Below are 25,908 nucleotides of genomic sequence, written 5' to 3' on the forward strand. Positions count from 1 at the left end.
TGCCTAGGATTTTGAGACTGTACAAGAGCAGTTCTTGTTGGTGGGCATATATGACATCCCTTGAAGTGCACTGAAGGGTGCTAGGCTGGAAACCTGCCCTTAAAGGACAGCTCCGTCATCGTCAGGGCCTCACAGCACTGCCCTTGGACTGGAGACCCTAAGTGTGTGAGATAACAGTATCTAGAGACAGAAAGCAATAACCGCAAGAAGTGTTCCACTGTCTTTGCAGTGTAGCACAGTGCAGAGATACCCACAAGCTCTGAGCAACTGGTATACCTGTGATCCAAAGCAGAGGTCCTAGCTCAAGGCTCCAGAGCAGTATGTTATGTTGTGTTGTGTTATGTTATGAGCACGCCTGAGCTGATAAGCTGTGTAACTTGCCATGGCTAACTAGCAGAGAGTGAGTTTGTACTGATGCAACTGTAGTCCAAGTTTGAGCTGGTGGATGCTGACTTCTCTTGTGCTCCATTCCAAATATAATAATGTCCTAGTTGTAACCACTCTGCTTATTGTTGCTGCTTTAGCAATCCCATTGACTACGCAAAACCTGACTTTCATTTAGCAGGATTGAAGCATCATTATGTTTTAGTCTGGGCAGTATCAGATACCTTGCAGTTCTAGAATTACTGTGAGTCTCAGTGCGGTGAAGTCAGTTAAACTTATTAATTGGGGTAGGAATCCTAGCAGAGTAGGTTCTTTTAGTGTCTTTACTTTTGTGAGCATGCAGGTAAAACTGGTTTAGTTCCCTGCACATAAAATCAGTTGGTAATTTGGCAGTAATGATTCTGACCAGGCATATATTTGTCACTTCATGTGGAAAACTAATTTAGCCATTGGGAAGTGTTACGCTTTGAAATTTTATGCTCCCTATATTTTATCAGAAGGAGCCTTAACTGAGAGTTAGTAAGTAATAAATATTTTCCCTAATTCTGTAAATTAGGAGAAAGAATGATTTAAATTAATTTTACAGCTTCCCCATACTTTCAGTAAGCTGTTTGGAAAATAGAGCCTTGAACTGTTACCTGACCAGATGCATAACTTCCCAAGAAGCTTATTTTAATAAGCAGCTAATGATTATTTGAATACTGTTATTTAAGATAGCCTAAATGTAAAGGAAAAGATGGATTTTGCCTAGAGATCAGCAAATGGAAATCGAGGTCCACTATAAAAGCTATCATATTGCAGTGCTATGGGAAAGATTTGCCTTGGACATCTCATCAAAATGCCATTCTGTATTTTAGTTCCTATGAGAAGTTAGAGATTATTTATATAACTGTAGATACATTATGACTATGTGTAGATATATAGTTATCTATACAGATATATACTATGTAGATGTATTTAATTCTAGGTGAATTGGAAACCAGTGAAGTTCCTTCAAAGGAAGGAGTGTGACACTACCCAGAAGAGCTGTGTTGTGTGCTCAGCTGCAGGAGCTGTATGTATAAACTGAATGCCTGTACATGCGCATGGGTGAATGTCTGCATTGCTAAAGTGCAGATTTCTTTTTTCCTGGGTGAAGTACATAATTGTTGGAATTGAATGTACATGGTGAAGTGTAAAATGCAGTGTTATCTTGAAATTCTGGCTTTTAGATGCCTCAATCTGTCATTCTTCTGTATAGTGTAGAAAAATGCTTAGGTTCTAGGACTTAACTCTAACCATTTAGCTGAATCAGCTCATCCTTGTGCGTGTTTTCATGAATTGTTAGATTAAGTGTGTTTAACAAAATGTGTAGCTAGATTAAACACACTAAATGGGACCCTACCTTGTTCCTTGATTCTTAAAGAATTACTCATGGTTAATACAAGACATACCAGCAAACCCACTGAGCTCTTGAATTCTATTATGCTTCTGTACTTGGTGCATCTGTAACCAGTGTCAGAAAGGTGTATTTCCCAGGCTGCCTAGTTGAAAGGACCCTACAGGGAAGGCTGCGATGAGGCTGTGCTTCCTGCACAGAGTAGAAGGTGGGAGAATATTTTCGGGTCAGCAATACTAGCAATAGGAGCTATTTTGCTACCAAAATCATTACCAGTTCTTATATATATTGGTGTGAAGTTTGTTGCAGGTTCCTGTTCTCCTTGGAGACTGCAAAACTAACAAGTTGTCTTATGAGTAGGAAAATGTTGATAGCCTCATTCCTATGGTTTTGTGTCTTCTGGTTGGCTGACTTCCTCGAACCGAGTTAGTACTGTAGTTCCTCCTGAGGCTGTGCTGAACTCCTCCTGGTAAGGTGCTATAGGAACCTCACAGAGGGTGTGCTTTGGTGGAGTGGATGCTGTGGTACCTGAAAGTACAAACCTGGACATTTTTTTCTGTTGTTGTAAAACAGATTTTATGAATGACCTTTCTTCCCTATTTGACTTCTCTGATACCTCATATAAGGATGAGCTCATCTAGGATTCCTTCTGTCTGTGAAATCACTTTAAATCTCCACCAGCTGACTGTTTCGTTAAACTTAAGAGACCTCTAACTCTCTTTGAAATCTAATACCAAACTCAGTGCTTATTAGAGGAGAAACAGGGACAGGCACATAAATTAAAAAAAAAAAAGAACAACAACAAAGTCTCAGGATCCTTACCTGCATACTTTGCTGTGCAGTTGCTTGAAATTGTGAATGCTAAATTCTCTGGGATATAAATCACAGGGACAGAGTTTTATGTTTACATTCTCAATAGATGGAAAGAGTTGAGATCTCTTCTGCCTCAGGAAGCCTGTTTTCTTCCTAATGCGTTCAGTTTTTTATTCCTCCCTTTCCCAAGCTGAAGACTATGACAGGCAAATTAGAGAAGTGGTCTGAGGGTAGTCCCAGGCACCAGTGAAGAGAAATGAGTTTCTGTTGCTCAAGTGGGGAAAAGAGACTGAGCAGTTCAGGTTACCTAGCAGTAGAACTGAGGCATCCTACCTATGCTGATAGACCTGGCCCAGGACTGGAGTGGTCAGTCATGAGTGGTGAGAAGATGGATAGCAGTGAAGCTGTCTTCAACGGAGTAGAATGGCAGCAGAAGGTGAAGTCCAGGACTGAGAGCTACTAGGCATGGCTGGAAAAAACAAGGATCATGAAGGAAAGACAGACTGAGAACAGCAAAGGAAGAGGGAGAGAGCAGGTTGCTCATGATAAGGCTCATGTGAGCAAGTTTCAGAGCTGAGACTGACTGAAAGAAGACTGTGACCCATAATATGGTGGAATCATAGAACAGTTTGGGTTGGAAGGGACCTTAAAAACCATGTCGTTCCAACCCCCCTGCCATGGGCCAGTACACCTTCCGCCAGACCAGGTTGCTCAAAGCCCCATCCAACCTGGCCTTGAACACTTCCAGGGATGTAGAATACACAGCTTCTCTGGGCAACCTGTGCCACTGCTTCACCACCCTCACCGTGAAGAATTTCTTCCTAATATCTCATCTAAATCTTCCCTCTTCCAGTGGAGAGGTGTTCAGACTGGAACTGTGAGGTGACTGAAGCGAAGGCTTTGTAGAGGGACAGTGACCACTAGGGAGGATTTTGGTAGTGGCTTGAGCAAGGAAGTGGAGACTGAAGGATCAGGCTAGATTTTAGAGGACTTCGATGAGAAGCAAGAGAAAAGAACTGGAACTGGCACTGAATGAGGTTGCGGAGGATCATGCAGAAGGTTGACATGCATGTGCTATTTTGGAATGGATTGTAGTTTCAGTTCAGTTGTGAAGTTTGAACTTGACCATTGGGTCTAGTTAAGTCTTACTCAGTCATCTTTGGTGATTTTGGCCCATCTTTGCTTCCATCTCTATCTAACCATTGTCTAGCAATTCTGGCCTCTTGACCTAGCCAACCCCAAACTAATGCTGTCCCTTGAGCACAGATCTGCCTTCTTTTTAGCTCAAGTATCAGTTGCTGCAAGATTGTGTCATCTCACATCTACCCCAAGACTTTCCTTAAGGGTTTTCAGCCTTAACTCCATTGCCCTGAGATTCCTCCCGGTATTTCCAAGAGCTGCCCTGTACTGCTGCTCCTCCATCCATGAAAAAAGAGACTGCTTTCAAGCCCGTGGGGACTAAGTTTAGCCTGATTCCCATAGCAACGCTATTAATCCTCAAACAAATACCAAACATCAATTGTGTTTAGAGATGGAGGGGTGTTAATAAAGGTGATTTGGGAGTATTCCTACTGAATAAATGTACTTTTCTTTTGTTGTGACTTTGACAATGTATGTTTTCCTGGCAAGCTGCTTTTTGGGTAATAGCTAAGGTAACAACTACTTCTGTATGCTTTCATGGTTTTTAAGAGGTTTTGTGCTTAAGGGTGGTGCTCTATTTTTGCGTATGGTGCCAGGCAGGGGTTCAGCACCTGTGTTGCTGCTCTTTGTCTTCCCACTCAGGGGATGCTGTAATTAACAAGGCTGAGTTCACCACATTGTGCTCTGCAGAGAAGTTGGTGGTATGAATCAAATCAGTTCTGTTCTGTTAAATAGGAGGAAATCCAGGTACACTGGGTGACTCTAGGTGGAAGAAATGACAGAAAGCTGGAGGGAGTTTTGCTTTCTGCATGAAAATACAGAGTACTCAATTTCAAGTTGTTAAATACTCCAGACTTGCTGCTTGTAACCTCTATTCCCTACTGCCAAAACTCAACAAAGTTAAATCCTAATCTCTGTGTAATAGAGTATACAGGACTCTGTGGACCCTGGAAAGAAATTGTTCTCTTCTGTACTAGGTGGTATATAGATGTCAGGAGTCAGCTGAGGTGGTTGATTACCCTGCCAAAGAACTGAAATACAGGGAAAAGTGCTGTCCCAGATGTAGCCTGGAGGAGAATTTTCTTCCACAATAGAAACAGATGGAGAACTTTAAAATGAGTTCCAAAGGAGGAATGTTTTCTGTTATCTCATGTTTTGCGTTGTTTTCTTTGCAATGAAGAATAAGAGGTTATTAATGGCTGGAACCCCAGCAATCATTCTTCTCTTTACTGAATGATTGGGAGATAGGATATATTTTGTTTCCTGGCAGGCCCAGGTCTCACAAACATTTATGTCTGTGCGTATCTTGGTTATCATACATACTGATCCTGGTCTTGGACATGCAGAAGAAGAAGGTAACTGGAGCTCCAGTATAAATGTTCACCCTTCACAGGTTTAGAATGAGCAATCAAGATATGCTTCCCTCTAACATTCAGAAAATTCAAACAATAGGTATGGCATTTGCTTCTGCAAACTGTGTACATCTGTAAGGTTCTCAAATTGCTGCAATCAGAAATACTTTTAAGGCAGACTTGGCTCAGTAATATACTTATATTGCTCAGTGTACTGTTGCCACTGTTCACATCAGTGATCCACATTAACCAGCTTTCTTATTTTGAAGAAAAAGCTTTCTTTTTTCTTTTTATTTTTTCTTTTTTTCTTCTGTGTAGAAGAGAGGAAGTACCTCATCAGGGACTAGTGGGGTCCAGGGTGATTGCTTTCTGGGAATGACTGGTGCTTTCACATATTAAATTGCTTCTGTGCAGACATTACCATCTGATACTTCCAATAGCTTTTCAGAAGCAAAGAGGAGCAGAATCCAAATGACTTTTAGCAGGAAAAGGTTGTTTTGGTTTTCTTTGTTTTTTTTTTTCCCTAGTGGGTGAATATTATATCATTTTCAGATTTTAGAGGAGGACAATATCATAGCTGAAATAATTGATAACGGTTGTCTTGACCTTTTAACTCTTTACTTTAAGGCCTGTTGGAAACCCAGTCTTTGCATGAAGCAGATGAAGATGTGGTCACTGATGTTGATTTCACCAATATGATTTCTGAAGAAGAAAAAGAAGAGTTAAAGATGGAGCTAGCCAAGGTAACGAATTTGTATTTCTGTGAGTGTTACTGTTTCTACTTCCTTAAACTGGAAGCTGTTAATTGTAGGATGAAGTACACATCATGAAGGTATGCTCTTCCTTTTCAGTAAAATTATTCTAGGCTACAATAATGTGAAGCAATTAACTTAATCTTCAAAAAATATCTATCTTCTACTTGATGATTATAGAGAGAAAGTTAAATATACCTTACCAGTTTAGTGAAGATATATGTCCTTATTTATAAACCTTCCTTTATAAAGAATGAAGGTGATATTCTTCTTATTAGATCCATGGTATTGTTGTTACAGTAGTTATGACACCTGATGGAAAATATTCTTTGTGTGGTACTCAGAGGAAAAGCTGATGATGATGGTTACAGAAGAGACTGATGATGATGAGCACAATAATTTCACCATGTTTTTGTTTCCTTTGGCACTGATGTGTTTGCAGAGGGTTATATTTTTGGTTTGCATTTGTTGTTTGCTTAATTAAAGAACTTCAGGTGATGTCATGATGCCATGAAGCGGTTTAAAAATAATGCTTAGTAACAAGGAGATGGGAGGAAAAAGGTGTGAACTATGTGGTCTTTTTATTGCAAAGATTAAAGAGATTGTCTAGATTCGGTCTACAATAGGAGGGTGGATTCAGTGTTAATTACTGCTGCTGAATACCGCAGAAACAGAAGTGAAAATCCAAAATGGAAAATGAGAGAGTGGGAAAAAGTGAGGGTTTACTTATTTTAAGTAGCAGAAATCACAGCTGTATGAAGGGGGAGAGTTTGTTTTAATTGAAATAATGAATACAACAGAAATATTTAAATTAATATTAAGTTGTAATATTAAATGCTCTAAGTAGTCACATTCTTAATGACTCTGAAGTTATTTACCTTCAGTGCTGATTTAGGATTTTCTAGTGAAACAAAAACCAAAATATTGGGGTTTTTTGCTTTAATGTTTTATCAAGCCTTGTGTTTCTGAGTTGTGAGTTAATTTTTACTTCTTTGTGGATCCTGTCACATCGGTAAATAATAAGAAGCAAGCTGAAACTTTACATGTTCAGATCATCACATAACAATGAGATAGTTGGGATGTTCGTTATTGGCTTTTTGTAAGGATCAGAGCAATGGGCACATGCTGAAAGAGAGGAAATTCCCTCCTCTGAACTTCAGGAAACATGTTTTTACTGTTGGTGTGACTGAGCACTGATGCAGGTTGCCCAGAGAGGTTGTGGAGTCTCCAGCCCTGGAGATACTCAAAGGCTGTCTGGGCACAGTCCTGGGCAACTGACTCTGTGTGCCCCTGCTTGGGCAGGGGGGTTGGACCAGATGGCCTTCAGAGGTGCCTTCCAACATCAGCCATTCTGTGATACTCTTCTGGTGAAAGAGACTTAAGAGGCAGATGGAAACAAGGAAGACAAAAAAAAGAACTTCCTGGAACCATCTGAGCATGATATGCCTCTCTCAAGAGAGTTAATCTCAAGAGTTTGTGGGTATCCTTCCTGCTTGCTGATTCCTGTGGGAGCAGGGAGTTCTCAGTGACTCATGGTAGAGATGCTTGAATTCATGTACCAACACACAAGGGAGAGATTGCCTTTCAAATATTATGATCTTGTCTGGCCTAGAAATTATTTTCTGAATTGCTTGCAGCAGTTTACTGGCATACAGCTTGTGCTTAAAACCAAAATAAAACTGATAATTATGCTAAGAAAGGTTTGGAAAACTTGAATTTAGAGTGAACAAAGTCTAAACTTAAATGAGGCTTATGATACCTAGAAAAGACTGAAAAACTTGTAAGACCTTGACTCCTTCAGAAAGAAACCTCGGTGGGAACTGGCTAATGTTTCCTTTTGAAAAGCTATTAGTCTTTACTTTCAAGGCCCCTCTGCTTCACTGGTGGTGGTTTTCTTTTCTTCCATGTCCTTACATGTTAAGTAATACCTATTTGAGCCTGTAGGAACAAGCACCTTTCTTCTTATTGTTCTGAAAGGTTCAAATCTCCTTAATGCTACAGTCTCTTAAGAGTTGATATAATGGGGAGCTGTTGTGAGTACCTGTTGTGCATATATTTAAACAGAAAAAATATGTTCCATCTCTGTGTTGTCTATCTGCTGTATATATTCTCTGTCTTCTTCCTCTTCCTTCTTCCCTCCCCGACATTAGGAGAGGAACTAGAATGACTTTTTCTGACAGATTTTTTATATCCTCTTTTCCTATTCCCCTGCTAGCAGTCTCTTTGTACTGGAAGCTTTTCAGGATGCAGACTAACGCTGTTCTTGTATTTGTGTTCTGGCTAACACAGCAGGGTTCTGACTCTAATCGAGCCTTGGAATTTCTACAATGTAAGTAAAGGGAGTAACTCTTACAGAAACTTCTAACAGTCATTTGAATTAACAGAAGTCAGTCTGACACTTTGGAGTAATAGCAGAAAATTGTAGTCTGAAAACTTTTAAGGCCAGAAGCTTGTTAGCAGAACAGATATTCCCCCCACCCCGCCCTCCTCCCTCGGTGTGAGGAGCATGGTACAATGACTCAGGAGTCATGATGGGGGCTGAGGTTTTGAGCTATCTCGTTCACTGATGTCAGTTGTCCTTCCATTATGCTCATCAAAGTAGTCATTTACTCCTTGCTGTCTTCCCCCTCCGTTACCTTCACAAAAGGAGCTATCTGATTTGATCTACAAGCTTTCTAGCTGATACACAAATTCTAAGTTCAGCTCTGTGTGTTACTGCATGTTTATTCCCAGTTTGAGGAAAGATATGAGTACCTTTTTCTGCAAACTTATGGCTAATTTTATTTATGAGTGTCCCTGATGTCTCTGGGTGCTGTTCACCCAAGGAAAAACTTAGAAATCAACAGGTGCTTGGCCTGGAAGTGTAAAATTTGAGCTATATGATTTGGTGCAGACCTACATGATTTGTGCTATGTTATTCTGTTCATAGTTACAACTCCTTTCTTTAAAAGGCTAGCATAGTAGAGTGCTCACATTTCCTTACAAATATTTTGTGCATTTTAGTATACATGTTATAATACTCAGCAATTTTGAAAAGAGGTAATAATTCAATAACAATCACTACTTTACTAAATACAATAGCTAATCAAAATTTAAAGGTCCCATGGATTGGCTTCATTGAGACTGTTTTTCTGTATGTTTGCTGTAACTTTCTTTGTGTCTTCTGACATAAAAAGGATTATGTGAAAGAATGGTATAGAGAAGATGCAGTCTTGTGTTTTGGGTGTTTTTTGTTTTTTTGGGTTTTTTTTGAAAGCCAATGAAATGAAGGAAAAGATTATTTTCTTCCTGACAAAGTCAACTTCTTTCTGTTATCAAGTAGCCTCTCATCATTGATCTTCCTACCAGTGATATAGCTGGTCCTTCCTTATTACATTTTTTTTGTCTGCCACATGTTTTCCAGCTTTTCTTACAAGATATAGCTATGCAGGGAGTTGATGTTCAGTTTCGCACAGGCGGGCAGATGCATGCTGCAGTCTGGCTGCCACGGTGGTACCTGGGGTGGTGAAGTGTGTGAGCCTGCCCTGCGAATCCGAGGTCTTTCCAAGCTGTGGTTCCATGATGTCAGAGGTTTTATGGCAGTGGCCTTTCAAACTTTCTACCCCTACTGTTTTCACCTGTGTGCCTACTGGCTGGTTTTGGCAGCATGCCTAGGGGTGCTGTGCTGTGAGCTGGAGAGTGATGCAGCTGTGCAGGGGTAAATTGGGGTGCTCCAACCACAGACAGGGGTACCAGCTCACAGAGGCCCACGGGAGTTCCCTGGGACAGTCCTGGCTCCAGGACCTCCCTGTCAGGGGACCCTAGCCTTGATTTCTCTGCTGGCTTTGCTATAGTTGCCAACTCCTTCTGAAGCTTTTGTCCGTACGTTATCACACTGCTGGTGTTGATTGTGGAACTTGCTTTTTATTTCTTTAAACAGTACCTGACAAAGCCTGTCCCTCAGGTAGTTCTCACTCCTAAACAGCCCTGTCTGCCTTCCTTTCAGTAGTGATGTATGCCTGTGGTACCTATCACAGTGCACCGCCTCGACGGGTGCACTGCATATGCTGCTTTAATTGATCGCTGCCTTCCTCTCTTCTCCATCTCCAGCCGCTTGTTCCTGCCCCCCATGCCATACACACACAGGTACTTGCACACCTCTCTGCACTGGATCTAGGAACTGATCTGGCTTAAAAATAGCCCTTGGTTTTTCTGTGATGGCTTCTGCCTGATTCAGGTCCCCATGGTGAGGAGGGCTGTGCAAACAGCCAGACCAGGACACTGTGCATTTCGGTGATGTAGTGGTAGAGAAAAAGGATGCTTAATCTAACTTAGAAGTATACGTTTAACTGTGCTTGCTTCTGTTGGGGCCTCTTAATATTTTAATAGCTTACTGCTATTATCCTTAAAGCAACCATAATAAATACTCAATTTGCTACTCAGCTTACCATTCAACCCATTCATCAGTATTATTTCAACCAATAGCTGAATCTTTTCACCTCCACATTTTACATAGTACTATATGTATCTCAGAATATAGGTAATACCAACTGACATAATTTTTTTTTTTTAATAACAGTTTGTCCAAAATGCTCCATTTTACTGAGTAAGTACTTACTGGTTTGTTTTTTATGAGCTGTTTTGTGAGTGTTTACTGGAAAAAAATGGGAAGGGCTATATGCTGGAAAATTACTGGGGTGGTTTTTTTCAGGCATGCCACCATCTTAAAAGGATATTCAATGCTGTAAAACATACAATTTGCCCTAAAATAATCAAAAAAGTCAAACAAGAGAAAATACCTTTTTGTGTTTGTGTGCTGGACTTCACTGTCCTTTTTCCATGTCATTAGTCAGTCCCAGATTTCAGAGAGATCTGTCTGTAATTGTGGATTTTTTTGAGGTCTCACCTTTGTGTGATTTATGCATTCCTTATGTCAACTAATCATGGGAATCATAATGTCTTAGGTGGTCGGCTTCTCTCCTTGCTTTTACATGTCCCACACAGTAATAGAGGAAAGAAAAACCAGCTATTAACTCTGATTCCAAAGCCCACAAAAAGGGAGAAAGGAACTTTGTCCCAATACAATGCATCTGTATTCTTCCGACCCTGTTGGACTTAGAAAGAAGGGAAACTTGAGGACTAGAAACTTGTGTTTCTGTTGACTTAAGCCCTGGTTTCATAATGGAGTCTGCATTTATAAGAGTGGACTTTTCAAAAATACCTAAGCAGGTGATGCCCGACTTCCATGGGAGTTAGGTATGTAGCCTGGTTAAATGCTTCTCAGGATTCTACTGTAAGTCCCTAATCTTTTCTACCTGCTTCACAGTCTTTGATCACTGATATATGAGCACTTGAGGGAGGCTTTGTATCTGCCATGATTTTAAAATTGTGGAACTTGAGAAGGATTTTGTCAATTCAAAACTGATCTCTAAAGAAAAATAATTTATTATTTTTCACACAGTCAAAAATGTTGTTCATACTTCATGCCATTGAGCACATGGTTAATGCTTGCTTAGGGCTTTACAGCTTTAGGTGTCTATTCAATGGAACAGATGGAAAGTAATTTTAATAGAAGCCCTTGAATGTTTACATATCCAGGTACCTAATGATCAGCCTAGTGCTAGCCCATATGGAAAGTATTAATGTTTAAGTATGTGTAAGCATACTGGTATTGGTTTAAGTTAAGTTCTTTAGCAGTGCTACTCAGGCAGACTTGTGCATGAAGGGGTTTGCTGTGGGTGGGAAATAACTAAAGGGAGCTCTGAACTGCTGCTTGAGAAATGCTGACATTTGTGATTTCTTCTTTCTGTAAGCATTTAACCAGTTATCCTCTCAGAAGAGAAACTCATGCTGCCTCTTGATAGCATTTCATTTGCAGGTTAGGAATATAATGGAGCATAAAGGACATAGGAAGGAATAAAGCAGTTTTGGATTGTTATATATTCTATTGACAAAGTGTTGGCATCACAGCCATTGGTGAATACTGATATCTGCTTCACCGATGTAGTGATTTTGCTTTGTGTTCATAGCCTTGCTGCTTAATTCCTGAGCTGCTTGAATAATTTAGATAACAGGCAGTGACAGAAGAAAAACTGGTAACTGGGGGATTCAAGGGTGACACTTTTCCAAGAACAGCGAGCGAGCTTGCAGCCGGTTTTACAGGGAAGCAGAAGGCGTGAGTGTGTAAAATAAAAATAATGCTGGTATTGATGTCCTAAATACAGCCCTGGAGGTCAGCAACTGATTCAGCCGGTGCTCACCTCATTCCCTGCAGCCTATGGAGTTAAATCACAGGGAGACTGTGGTTCCAGGGAACTTAACATATGGTAACCAGATACAGTACCATATGTTGTCCTATTAACATACGGAGGAAGGAACACAGTTGGTAAGGGAATTTCTAAGCCTGAAGTGAAAGGCAGCTGCTCTGCTGTCACTTGCCCTTGTTAGCTTCAGTACCTCTGAGTGCTGCTGCTATAATTGGCTTGGGAGCTCGTGGGCAAAGGATGAAACCCGGGCTCCCGGAGTGCTGCCCAAGGGGACGGCGCCTGAGCCAGGGACAAGCTGATTCAGCGGTTCCTCCTCTCGACCAAGGGTTCTTCTGGTCCTAGCCTTGCTAAAACACTGGCTTGGTTTAAATGTTTCAAATTACAGCCATTGCAGGGAGAATTATATCCCTCTGTTTGGGCCGAACGGCGGCTTTGCAAGTTGAATTCGCGCAGTTTGGTTGATGACGATGAGCTCTGAAAAGACTAATCTGCTGTGTCTTCTGAATGCTTCTGTGCTTTGGGTAGGACCTGTTCGCTCATGTTAACAGTCCATCTGCTGTATATTTTTATGTTACTATTTTGAAATATGTAGGGCCTAAAATATATAGATAAACTCATGTGACAAGGATGTAACTTTTTATGATACTCTCAAGTCATATATTATCATGTGATTTATTTTTCTTTTGATCTCCTAAGAATTTGCATCTATTTTTTTCATGAGTGGAGGACTAAAAAGCTGCAAATATGAAGTTCAAAGTCTGTGCATTCAAAGAGAGATATTTGCCTGAATTACCCAGTCTTCTCTTGTTCTGCCCATTCCCATTTCACTAGTGAATGAAAAGCTGGTATTTGAGACTCGTAATGCCCTAAGGCAGATCTTGGTCAAGTCACTCAGTAGTCACTTCCTTACTGGAGAATTCTCTCTCTTATCAGGTGCAAGTGTATGATGGTGCACATAGGTGACACAGTTTGAGACATTAATTTAATGTAGTGTCAGCTCTGTTCTGGACATATCTTTGTGATCTCCACAAGCACTTGAAAATTTATGAACTTGAAAGTTTATGTGAGATTCATTTAATCTCTTATCATCGTATGTGTTTATTATTCTGTGGGAACAGGCTAACACCTTTCTCCTCCCTCTTTGTTTCTCTCAGCTAGAGGATGAAATTTCAACTTTGCGGCAAGTGCTAGCAGCCAAAGAAAAGCATCTGGTTGAAATTAAACAAAAGCTTGGCATAAGTCTGATGAATGAACTGAAGCAGAACTTCAGCAAAAGCTGGCATGATATGCAGACAACTTCTGCGTGAGTACAGACTGTGCATAAATTCATCTTTGTATGTTGTGTAGCATAATGGGAGTATTGTCTTGATGAGCCGTGGTATGAAATTTAGCAACTGAAATACCTGCCACGAGTAGTAGATGGCAGGGACGAACATGTCAAGGTTCTCAGAGCAAGGACATCTGAAAAAAACCCTTCCACAGCAGCAACATGCTTTGCTACTGTGTTGCACCTCACTCTTGCTAAATGACAGCAACTAAAACTGTTGTGGTCCTGAGCATATTTATCTTCCTGTCCCATCACACATTCTTACGGAGTCCTTACTGAGGGGAGAAAGAACCTATTGTAATCTCAGTCTATTACATTTTTCAACTTCCCAGAGAGACAATGAGAAAAAAAAAACAACTTACCAAAATATTAGCAACTATTTAAAAAAAAAAAGTACCATCATCTGAATTATAAAGAATAGTGGCAAGATCAGTTGGTGTTTGACTGTGTTTAATTCCTGCTTTTGGTGGTCCAAAAGAAGCAAAAATAATTGTTGGAGTAACTGTACCATCTTTGAGGTTATCATAAGTCCTACGTATGTTGAGGTTTTTTGTTATTTTCCAGCAGTGGGTTCGGAGGCACGTCTCTGAAGCCTCTCACACCTTGGTTTACCACTGTGCAGAATGTGTAACTAGTTCACAAGAGCTCAGTGAAACTCACCTTGTGTAGTATGTAAGCGGCTTTGGGTTCCCAGGGTTGAAAGGTAATGCATAAATATGAGGAACTATTACTCCGCTGCTGTTGTTGAAGTAGTTTTAACTTGATCTTTTTTTTTTTTTTTAACCAGACCAGTTATAGTGTGGACATCTGTAGTCTAAAAGTCAGCTGCTGCCTTCCAGGAGGGTGCCTTTTAAAAATGCACCAGTTCTTGGATGAGGAAGCAGAAGGAGGGAGGTTATTTGGGCTGCAGCTTGATGCCAAGAACTACTGGTGCAAGGCTTTTGTCGCACATAAGGAAGGAGTTAAAAATACACATGTGGACATAATGATAAGACCTATTCTGAATCTGCCACAAAAAAACATTCGAACCCAGGACAGGTAGTGTTACTTGTAAGCTTGAAACACTTTCTGCTCTGTATCTCTGATGGGGTGTCACTGAGAGAGATGGCAAATAAAAGTGTGATTTGCGAGCTCTAGGAAGGCCATGATAATTACTGAGGGGCTGATCTCAGCTTCATACTGATCTTTATACTTACACATATGAACATACCATGTTTCTCTAAAACTTTTGGGGCTGAATTAATAGCAACATTGGTAGAAAGAACCACCCACCTTTCATCAAGTGCTGTCTGAAGTTATTTGATTTTTTTTTTTTTTTTTCCTTTTCAATTGACAGCTGAATTTGACACTTAGGGAGAGGCAAGAGTGAGCGGCTTCACAGCAGAGGTGAGCTGGAAGTTGACAGCAAGGCAGGCAGGGCAGTGGCATTACCCATGAAGGAGTAGCCCCACAGTACCTGAACAAAAAGAGCAGAGCAGGTCGAGTGACAGTAAACAGGGCCAAGCCAAGAGTTCAGATCTCCAGGTGAGTCTGTAGTGATGAACCAGGTCCAGGGTCAAGTCACATCTGTGAGTCAAGATCAGTGAGGTACCTGGCCAGATACAGGCACACCAGTAACGAAACTTGGGCAAGGACCAAGGGCTTACATGCAGCCTAAGCTTTAGTGTAGCTCCCAAGTGAAGGGGGAGATGTGCCTAACAAGGCTTCTCCCAACTCGTTCTTACACAGCATTGTCACCACAGTCTTACCCAAGGTTACACGGTTGTGCAGTGTCAGAGCTGGCCCTGAGCCCAGGCAACCAAACCCATGGGAGTCAGGGGGGGAAGAGTTTGCAGTGCCTCTTGGTGCACTCAAGGCCCTGACAGAGACTTGCAAAAATATGTAAAAATGTATGTTTTTACATTAAAATAATAATTCTTTGTATTTTAATGAGAAGTCAAATAAGGCATAAACCTTTTAATAGGAAATGGAGATTTTGGTCCTATTTCTCATGACATGTCATTAACAGGGGCACCCATGCTGGCTCGGTGAGGATGTCTGGCATGTGCTAGGAGAGGGTAGTCTAGAGACACTGAGCTTTGGACGAGAGGAGGGACACAAGACACCTGAACTAGAGTTACTGGGAGACACTAGCAAAATTTTGAAACAAAACTTTTCATTTTTACTTGAAATTTGGTAGCAAATTCCAAGACAGCTTTTCATTTTCCCTTCACAATGTTGACATTTTCCACAAGGATAGAGAGACTTAGGAGACTTTATCAGTATGGTAGCTTCTACTTTTTATTTAAGATGAGTTTCAAAAACAACAAGCCATTAGGTGATGAGTGTCCATAAGTAGTTACATAGAACTGAGCAGCAGGAGTCCATTTGTCCCTTTGAAAATCCTGATGTCTGTGGTCCAACTAGTATGTAATTCTGGCTGACACTCATGCCAGTACACTGATGCCAGTACAAATCATGGTAATCCGGCATTCTTCAGAATGGATGTGTTAAGTAATAGAGGTGATTCATTGTTGCTGCACCAGAATAGCAATGGGGTAGCATTACTCACCAAGATTCTCTGATTTAGTAAGGATGAAAAGCCTGTTTTAAAAAAATAAAAAGTTCAAAATATTTACATGCCTGTACTTTAGGCTTCTAAATACACAATTAGTAATTTTAAATTTTAAAAAGACCTATTTTTAACAAGGCAAATTTTGCTTTCACTCAGTCTTACTGGGTTTTGTAGCTACTGTGCTTTTCTGGAAGTTAAAACCGCTTTTCTTTAATGGGGAAGTTTTCAGAGCCATAGAGAATAATTAAGCACCAAATTTTTGTCCTCTTATTGTTAATAATCTTTTTAAGCTCTCCATTTAGGAATTCATTCTCAGGGTTAGAGTGGACTTAGAGGCAGAGGGGTGGACTTCTCAGAAACAGTTCCGTAAAGTGTGTCTGAACAAATAGTTAAGACTCATGACCTAACTCACGGGATGGATGCCACCTGGAATGACTAAATTTAAACTTGAGATTCTGACTATTTTTAAACATTTATATTTTAAATGGTTGCCCATGGGTAGCTTAGGAGTTAGCCATGTACATGTCAGAAATTGTCATTAAACGATTGCTATGATTAAAAAGAAAAAAAAAAAGTGATAGTTTTCATACCGAGGAAAGCTAGAGCTGGAGGTCAATGGGCTGATGTCCTCCATAGATTGAAGATTATATCAGGCTCAACATACAGTTCTGTACAAAGTCTGTTTCCTTGTCATTAATTCATGCTTTAAGGTATGCAAAAGCAATTCTAACTAACTCTAGTAAGACATTACATTTGCCACAGTAATGTGCAGCTTTTTTTAGTATCAAATCAGCATTTTTTTATCAGCTTTGTTTTTCTCTAAAAAAAAAAAAGTGTGATGTTGTTTGCATTTTTCAGCCTTGTATGAAATACGCCTGGAAGTCATTCACTTGTTATGATGACCAGAATCATAATGCATTTTTCAAGTTGCTTGTTCATTTCTTCTGCTATTCTTCAGTGCACTGTTTTTTAGTATAATCTCTGTGTTAAGGAAGGCAGGGGATTATACTATAGAGGATATCAGTAACTAGAGAGCAAATGATTGCCTCAAGTTTAATTTACTTTCATGGTGGTAAGGCATTCAACTGGGATGACTTCCCACACATACCTTTTTAAAGATCAGGTTTCCAGTGAATAGAGGTGGGTGGATATTCAGATAGCTTCTAGCAATGCAGGTTTTTTATTTATATTTTAAACATAGATAATCCATTCTTATTCAGGTGCTGGAGGCAGGGTAACGTTGGCAGATTTCAAGGTTATTTATTTTAGCTTAAGAAATCATTAAAAATGTCTTTACAGGGATATTTACAAAGACCATAATTGAGCTTTTCTAATTAACGTTTTGCTACAAAGGAAAGGTTTTATGTAACCGGAATTCAGTATGTTTACTTAGTTAAAGCTGTTTGATTGGTGCTGCTTCGATAAAGTTCCCACAGCTCTGTCTCGCCTTCTGTACTTCAGATTTTCACTGCATACTGCATTAAGGTAAGAAGATAGCCCCCATAAAGATTGACCTAGTTTTATACAGAATCACAGAATAGTTGAGGTTGACAGCGGTATCAGGAGACTGTAGTCCAACTCCCCCTTCTAGAGCAAGGTCGACTAAAGCAGGGTGCTCAGGACTATTTCCAGTCAGGTTTTGAGTATCTCCAAGGATGGAGACTTTACAGGCTCTCTGGGCAACCTGTTCCAGTGTTCAGTTACTCTTACTGTGAAAAACCTTTTTCTTTTGTTTAAATATTTCTTGCATCCAATTTATGCCCATTGCCTCTTGCACTTTCACTAGATACCACTAAGAAGAGTTTGCCTCTATCTTCTTTACTCCCTTTCATCAAGTTATTTATGCACATTGATGAGATCCTCCCATGAGCCTTCTCTTCTCTAGGCTGCCCAGTCACCACTTTCTCAGCCTTTCCTCATATGAGAGATGCTCAAATCCCTTAGACATCTATATGGCCCTTCGCTGGACTTGCTCCAATATGTCCATGTCTACCTTATGCTGGGAGGGGCAGAACAGGACCCAGTGCTCCAGGTGTGGCCATAACCAGGGCTGAGTAGAGGGGATGGGTCACCTCCCTTGACCTGTAATCACTCTTCCTAGTACAGCCAGGACACTGTTAGCCACCTTTCCTGCGAGGACACATTGCGGACTTATGTTCAACTTGTCTACCAGGACCCCAGGTCTTTTTCTGCAAGGCTGCTTTCCAGCTGGTTGATCCCCAGCCTCTACTGATGCATGGGGTTATTAATCCCAAACTGCAGGACTCTGCATTTCCCTTTGTTAAACTTCCTGAGACTCCTGTTGCCCCATTTTTTTTAGACAGTCAAGGTCCCAAGTGATAGTATTCTTCAATGCAGTTAGAGAATTGCAGCATTATATATGGAGAAGGTTACAAGGGTTAATTTATCCTCCTCACCAGTCCTTCACATGAGGCACTAAGGACATAGATCCGTAAGATACCTTGACCTTTGCAAGGCATATATGCTGTAACTATGCTCAGCTTTGTCTGTCTCTCAGCTTTTAATTTGGTGCTCTTCTGTACTTCTCTGGAAAAAAACAGTAGGACTTTATCATCTTTCAGGAGATATTTCGGTACTACTGAGTTTCTAAGGAGCAGTTCTAACTATAAAATTACCCACCAGTAACCTCACTCCAGCCTAATAGTTCCCAGAAGCTCCTTTGTCATTCCTTCTTGAAATGTTAGCAGCTGTTAGAAGGCATAAGCCTCCTTTCAGCCTTTCAACCCATGGATGGAATAGTAATGTAGCTACAAAGATAGCTTCTAGGCAGAGGAAAATGGTTAGTTTTGTTACTAACCCCCCCCAAAACCCCAATACTCCAGACATTCAGACTACTGTAAGCAGCAGTTCTGCTGTGGCCAGTAAATTATTAGAATAGCTAAAAACGTAAAGAAACCCCATTCTCTCTTTGAGAGCTGTAGTAGTGAAATGAAGTGAAATGTCTCAAAGCCCGTATACTTAGTGATTCCAGCCAGGGGATTGGGAAGCCTTTGATGTGATGGAAGGTGGGCCCATGCAAGACTGCTATCTAGGATAGGAACCTCACAAAGCTAGGTTTTCACAATTACTTTTCATCTTTTGCCCTCACAGGCAAGAATTGTCACTTGTTGTAGAAAGGGAAAAATCTCGTGAATTAGAGGCCAGAATCAAGAGAACTGTAAATGCTAGCTCTGAACAGCATGTCTCCTAGACAGTGCCTGGGGCTTTCTCAGGTGGTGACTGCCTTTTGAAGCCTTTTTAGGAAGGTTTCGATATTGCTCTGCGCTTCTATGTAATACCTGAGATCTGGGACAAGAGCATTCAACATGGACTTGGCCTTTCCCTCCAGAGACAGAATAAAGATGTCTTTGTTGAGTACTGGTTGAAAACTATGTAAGCGAGCTTAGTTCTGCTGGTAGGGAACCTGAGGACAATTGTATGGGTTTCCACAAATAGTGGGAACTTAACGTTTTGTAGTTCAAATTTCTGCCAGGTGATGAGAAAATAGAAAGTAATAGTTGCACTGCATGTGTTTTAGACTTACAATCTATGGTACCTGCAGTCTTCATTAATATAACTTTAAATATATAGTAATGTGTTCCAGAGGTTCAGAATTTTCCCAGGAAGTCAGATATAATTTGTGGACAACCACAGTCCTACTGTGACTCTCAGGAGTTCAGTACACCATGTTCCCAGTTACATACTTGTTATGGGTGGTAGTAAAAGAAATGTGGGTGTTTCTGTTCATTGCAATGCGTAATCACCTTTTGACATTTTCTTCTCTAAATTTGCAAGTAAACGTGGCAGTTGTGTAAGTGAAGGAATTGCATGTTGGCTTTAGCGAGCACGTTACCTCTGTGTGAGCCTGTGCTACGTGTAAGTAAAGGGAGCCTCTCGCTTCCACTGACTTTGCGTCCTTTGGGTCAGATCAGGCAATGTTCATGCCTTCTTCAGAGATAACATGTGGAAAAGCAGCAAAAAATTATCTCTGGCCTTGAATTTGGAAGGGTGGAGTAATAAGGTTGGAGAAAGGATTTTGAGAAGTTAACTTAGTGTGTTCTCATTGTCCCTTTTCTAAAGGTGTATGGCCACCTGTTTACACCAGAACCTTCAGCTAACGACAATTCCCCAGCAAGGTCAGGTGAGCTGTTCCAGATCAATGAATATAGTGTTAGTTTCTCAGTAATGATCATCGGGCACCAGAAAATGTATACACCTCTATTATAATGGCCTGTATGTATATATATGTGTAAGGAGAGGAGGGGAGGCCTGAGTGTAAATTGGAGTCTCTGAAATGACGAGGGTTAGAAATACCCAGGAAAGGGTCAGTGGAAAGGGGACAGGGGAAAGGAACAGAAAGGAAAAGAAAAGGAAATGGAGAAATGGAAGGAAAAGGAAAAATGGAAATAAAGCAGAAGAAAGAGAGAAGGAAAAGGAAAGGAAAGGGAGGAAGGAAAGGAAAAGAAAGGGAAGGGAAAAGGAAAGAAGAAAGGGAGAGGAAGGAAATGAAGGAAGAGGAGAAAGGAAGGGGAATAAAGGAAAAGGGGGGCTGGGGTGTATTTAATCTGCATAATTTTTTTGATCTAGTGTACAGTACAGAGCCCACAGACAGTGTTACTGGCATAGTTTAAGGTGTGATGAACTGTGAAGTTTCGTCCTGGAATGTCTTAAGCTCATCTGTGTTTAAGCCAACATATTGTGGCTTTTCTGCCTGGAGATTACCTGTACCACAACTGCTTGTTTTTCCGCTGTTCTATGCTGCGTTGCACAAATAGTGCCTTTCACACAATTGTATCCCAAATTTTTTCCCAAGTTTTCAAAGATTACAGTGCAGGACAGCACAGAAGATTTGTCACCTTTGTCTGGCACCTTTCCTGACCCGTGACTCTCTCCAGCCTGATGTAGCAGTCATCTTCCCTGTGCTGCGCACAGATTTCTGGCTGCAGGCAGGTCCCCTGCGACCTACAGAGGTTCGGTTCCCTCGGCTCTGCCTTTCTTCTCTCTGTGGGAGAGGAACTACCTGGGGCATACTTCCTTGGACTGATTTAGGCATATGTACCCATCTAACTGCCAGCACAGTTTCAATTAATTTTTAACACAGCTGGCAAAGGGAGGAATGTCTAAAAAAGTACAACTGTCACTTGGTTTTGAAGTCGGAATGAATTTCAGGTGAGCACTGAAAAAATAAAACTGCACAACGACTTAGAGTTTATTTGTGGACAAAATGGCAGTATGAATGCTCTTAGAGAATGTTCTATGTACATGTTAGCTGCCATTCATAAATACATTTATTTCATTTGAACATTAGCATAATTTAGGTAATGCTGAGCCCCGTTTTTCCCAGGTAATAGGCAGAAAAATAGTTTTCTAGCTGAGAGTTTCTCAGAGATCCAGATGCTTTACATTGATTCCAGAAATGTCATTCTTAAGCTGACTAATGGTTTGAAAACTAAAAAGGAGCAAGCTCCATAGGGCATGGCTTGTGCTACCAGGCTGTGCTCTGCTGTATGGTTTTGAGGTTAATTGTTTGCATTTTGTTGCATCTTATGTAAGCTTTATCATGGAAGAGGGTTTCTCAAATGGATTAATTTTGCCAGCAAGCATTGATGAAGAGGCATAATGTTGAATGAAGATGTACTAATTGGCAGATGTACTAATTTTACAGAAGCTGAATTTAAGTTCTCTGTAATTTACTGTCGTAGGTTGAATGTGCAGCTTGCCATGCAAAATATGAATATTATATTTGTAGCCTACTTCTGTCAGCAGCCCATGTGTTGCACCTATGAAGGAAGGTTAGATTTAACTCTGCCATGTGAAGGGTAATTCTCTGCTGAGTGGAGGTGAGATCCAACAGCATGCAGTATGTTTATCCTGTTTTACCCTGCAGATGATGTTGGTCTGGTTCTCTGACCTCTCTATGTGTCTACTACCTGGCTATACTCAATATAAAGCACTATTTTCTTCACACGTTGTGTTTTATGAAACAGTATCTTCTTTCACTGGCTGTAAAAATCAGCTAGTGAGACCTGGTTGTCATATGATAGTACAACCTAAATGCGGTGTATGAAACTGTCAGGTGAAAATGCAGTCAAAACATGCTGCAAATCTACTTTGCCTAATGAGTGTGTTACAGTACTGGAGATGTGAGTTATCTTTAAAGCTTCTTTTAAATGTGTTGGGCATATTATCAGAATATATCTGCAATATCAGCATATTTTATGATAACCTCTAATAATCAGTTTTATAAACAATTGCTTTTGTTAAAGAAATACCCTATTTAAAAAAAAAATAATTGGAAATTGGTGGATTAAATTCTTAGGTTAATGTCATAGAAAAAGGTAATGTTCCAAATGACACAGGTGAGTTTTATTTACAAATTTACAATTGTTACAGCAGTTCATGTACCATATTTGTTTAATCTTTCTTGTCTGAAATACGTTATAAATATTTACTGTTAAGTGCTAAGTGAAAAGCATGGAATATGAACCCTGTTAGCCACTACCAGCAATTCTTCTGTGCTGTGGAGTATGTTTAGATGCCACAAAACCAGAGGAGGCATTCCTACTCTAACTGCATAAATCAGATAGCCTGTTTCTGCTTTTACTAATGCTACTGGACATCTGGCATAATGCTGTTAAACTCAGGGAGGTTCTGGTGACTTTGTATGAGTGTAAGAAATGCACAGAGCCTAATGACGTATTTGTGTAAAAATGCACACCGTGGGTTGGATAGAAGGTGGTATTTCTTGACTCTCTGTGTCCTAAGTTCTCCAAGTTTGTTTCTGCTGGAGCATTTCAGCCTTAAAGTTCATGATCACTGACCTTATATCACCCGAGGGCTGGCTGACTGCTGAGATGCCGTCACCCGTCCTGCTGAGCTGGGTGGGCAGCACGCACCGAACCATTGCCAGTGATGGCTGCTCAAAGGGCGAGAGCGTACAGGTATTGTAGATGACTTTGCATGCTGGAGCAGTTGGTGGTGTTAGGAGGACTTCAGCCATAAGTACAGCACTTTTTGTATTGAATAAATATTAGCAGGTCTTACCTGGAATATCCAACTTTCTTTCTACTCAAAGGTTTCTGAAAATTATGTAAACTATTCAGTGCATTAAAACAAAACTGCAAACTGGTGCATGTTACACGAGACTATGAAAACTGCTGGCTCAGGTTATTAATGCTACATACAACTGAGAAGATTCCCAGAGGTCAGAGAGAATATGTTGAAGAGATCATTGTTACCAGAGTGTTTGGCAATGTGTCAAATGAATGCTGTAAATATGACATAACTATGATGATAAAAATACCTGAGCCAAAAGACTGTGCTGTGTATCAGTACAGACCATAACTAACTACAGTAAGGCAATGTGATCTGTGGAAGGATAATTTATTTACGAAGAAGGCATAGTGATATGCATAGGGGTGGAGAGGCAAGGATGGAGGGGGCTTGATTGTTAAGCTAACTGTCAGTGAGCTCTACTAAGATGCAAATTACTGTTTCTTGTCTCTGCTGACAGGTACCGCATATTGCACTGCCTTTTTACCTTTGTTGTTTTGTTGTTCCTTAAAGCTCCTCTTCAGCATTGCTGAAGAGAGGAGGGGTTCATGTCAAAGGTCATTTTTGCTGAGGTTGGTGCTGAAAAAAGACCAGTTGTGTAACAGCCTTAGCTGGATTTGCGCTGTTACGTAATGTCAAAAGTATTAGGAAGATAAATGCAGTCTCCATGTCTTCCTTGCTGGTGGAAATACTGAGGAGGATGTTGGGTTTATGGCATTTACAGAGAAAACACAGTATTAGTTGGAATGCCAAAATGGGTGTCATTGCAGCCGGTTCCCAACAGGTGTGTGTTCTGACCAAGGTAACGTTCAGAAATCCATAGGGGACTCTCATGTTTCTCAATTAAATTTGCGTCTGTCTGCTGTATGGGGCATTTGGGACTATTCTCTTAGCAGTTTTATACAGTGTGAAGAATCTGCAGCAGAAAAGTAAGACATGGAGATGTTCTGTCATAAAGCTAAATATGTCTGTGAATAAAATTAACTCCAAGGTGTCTTTTTCAAAAAATCAATTCAGAAGGATACCTGCAAGTATTTTACTATGTACAATCAACCTGTACATAAATAGGTTCTGCTACCAAGGACCTTTCAGACCTAGAAGTCAAGTCTTGGCCTTCATTTTCTCACCAGTAAAATTCCACTTGGGGTGAATGGTTTAGGAATTGTCTGCTAGGAAAATGTCTAAAGACTTGTATGCCACAGGCATTAGAATATTTGATTTTAATTTCTTTTTCGTAGGCAACACTTACCAGAAAGGTAGATGCTCATAGTTTGACTGAAGCATCATTGATGTCTATTGTAGAGTCTCATCTCACTCTAGTTTACATGAGAGTATGTCCACTGACAGCAAGAGAATGACAGTTATTAAACTAGTGAAGCTAGAGAATGAGGCCTTAGTGAAACAAGAGTGTTGCGGTCTTGCTAAGTCCAGGGACAGACTGGCTGAGGAGAAGGGAGACCCAGTGAAAACAATCTTTTCGGTCTTCTCTATATTCCACCACAATAAATAGAACAGGCATAATCAATACTTCTTCCTTTCTAATTATAATGTGCATGTGATTGATTCAGCTTATCTAATTCTAGGTTTGTAGAGGTTTGGTACCCTGGTCTTAAGGTGCTCCCTGTAGACTGCCTTGCTACTCAGTGAAAGCAGAGACAAGCACCTTCATAGAGGAAGCCATTTCACTTGGCATTTTTATAACTTGTTAGGTCAATACTCGGTAAGATACTTTGTGGCTTAGGAACATAAAAACAAAATAGTTGTGTTGGGGAAAATTAATTGCTGATAGAATATTGTCTGAAAGAATAGAGGATTACATGGCATCTACCTTCTAACCTGTGGTTTGTAAAACACAGTCTGCAACAGAAGACTTTCAGCAATAGGTACCCCTAGGGCTAAAAGGACGTGACCTAAAATGTGATGTGCCATATTGCAAATGTTAATCTTCTCTTATTTCCCCTCCTGCCTCTGCAAAGTTATATTGCTTTCATATACCTAAAAATAAGAAGAAAATACTCTGTTTCAGGTATTAAGCAGTGGGATTTTTTTATTAATCTCCAGTGTATTTTGGTACACATTTGCAATCTTACAGATTTTGTTCAAAGGAGAGTTAGAATCAGTGGAATTGTATTTCTGAATTTTTCATGATCATGTCTTCAGTTCTTGTCTGCCAACACACACCGCAGGATACAAGACTGATTATAATGTGCTCTCCTTTTGTTACTAGGTCAGTACTTCTAATTCTGAGCTTGTCTGCGTCACTGGGTGTATCAGATAATTTACTCAGAAGGAAGCCTCTGACATGCTCACAGTTAGTTTAGTCAGCAAAAAAGCATCTGGGCAGAAAAGCTGATTGACTACTCTGAGAATGCAACTTAACTGTACTGAAGGGTCTATGTGGGTCAGGGCGTATATTCTGGATCAGTAAATTAAGATGATTCTGTGTTTGAATGTATATGCTATACGTGAAATGAATGACTTCTGAAAGGATTCAGTCCTATTAAGAATATGCGTTCACTCTAGATTTTTTTCATCTTTCTTTGTCTCTCCCCAAAAGAGAGACAATTTCTTCTTTTAAAGAAATTTTACAAAAAAAGTAAAATTGTAACATATGGAAACAGATTTGATCTATTTTGTCTAATTGGAAGTGTCAACAAATCATTTTGAAGTGTATCTGTTAAATGTACCTAATATGTGCATGCATGGAAGAGCAGAGTTGTATATGTCTTCATTCTTTTCTGTGCTTTAGACAGCAGATTTGGCTACCCAGTCAGTGTCTGCTGCAAGAATGCTTATTTGATGTAAACAATTTCTGTAAACAGAAGTTGTATCAAACAGGTATTCAACAAATCACTGCATTCTACTTTTAAACAGCTGGTGCTGACCCACCCAGGGGATGTTAGCTGCAAG

The 25,908-nt window shown here is 40.3% G+C and overlaps 1 protein-coding gene across 3 annotated transcripts in view; it reads left to right on the forward strand.

The window, feature by feature from the left end:
* The first annotated feature begins 5,130 nt into the window (after nucleotides 1–5,130).
* The window catches only part of TPD52L1 (tumor protein D52-like 1), a 36,261-nt gene continuing 15,483 nt past the window's right edge, over nucleotides 5,131–25,908 (forward strand). For 2 of the 3 annotated variants that reach the window (XM_009705133.1, XM_009705134.1), the window contains exons 1-2: nucleotides 5,700–5,810; nucleotides 13,219–13,367. In XM_009705133.1, the coding sequence (XP_009703435.1) occupies nucleotides 5,763–5,810; nucleotides 13,219–13,367 (197 nt within the window). In that variant the 5' untranslated portion in view covers nucleotides 5,700–5,762. Of the gene's footprint in view, nucleotides 5,168–5,694; nucleotides 5,811–13,218; nucleotides 13,368–25,908 lie in introns of those variants that run through there. The other variant, XM_009705132.1, reaches the window with a different exon arrangement.

This window comes from Cariama cristata, unplaced genomic scaffold (genome assembly GCF_000690535.1).
Source record: "Cariama cristata isolate BGI_N322 unplaced genomic scaffold, ASM69053v1 scaffold7708, whole genome shotgun sequence".
Classification (NCBI taxonomy): Eukaryota; Metazoa; Chordata; class Aves; order Cariamiformes; family Cariamidae; genus Cariama; species Cariama cristata.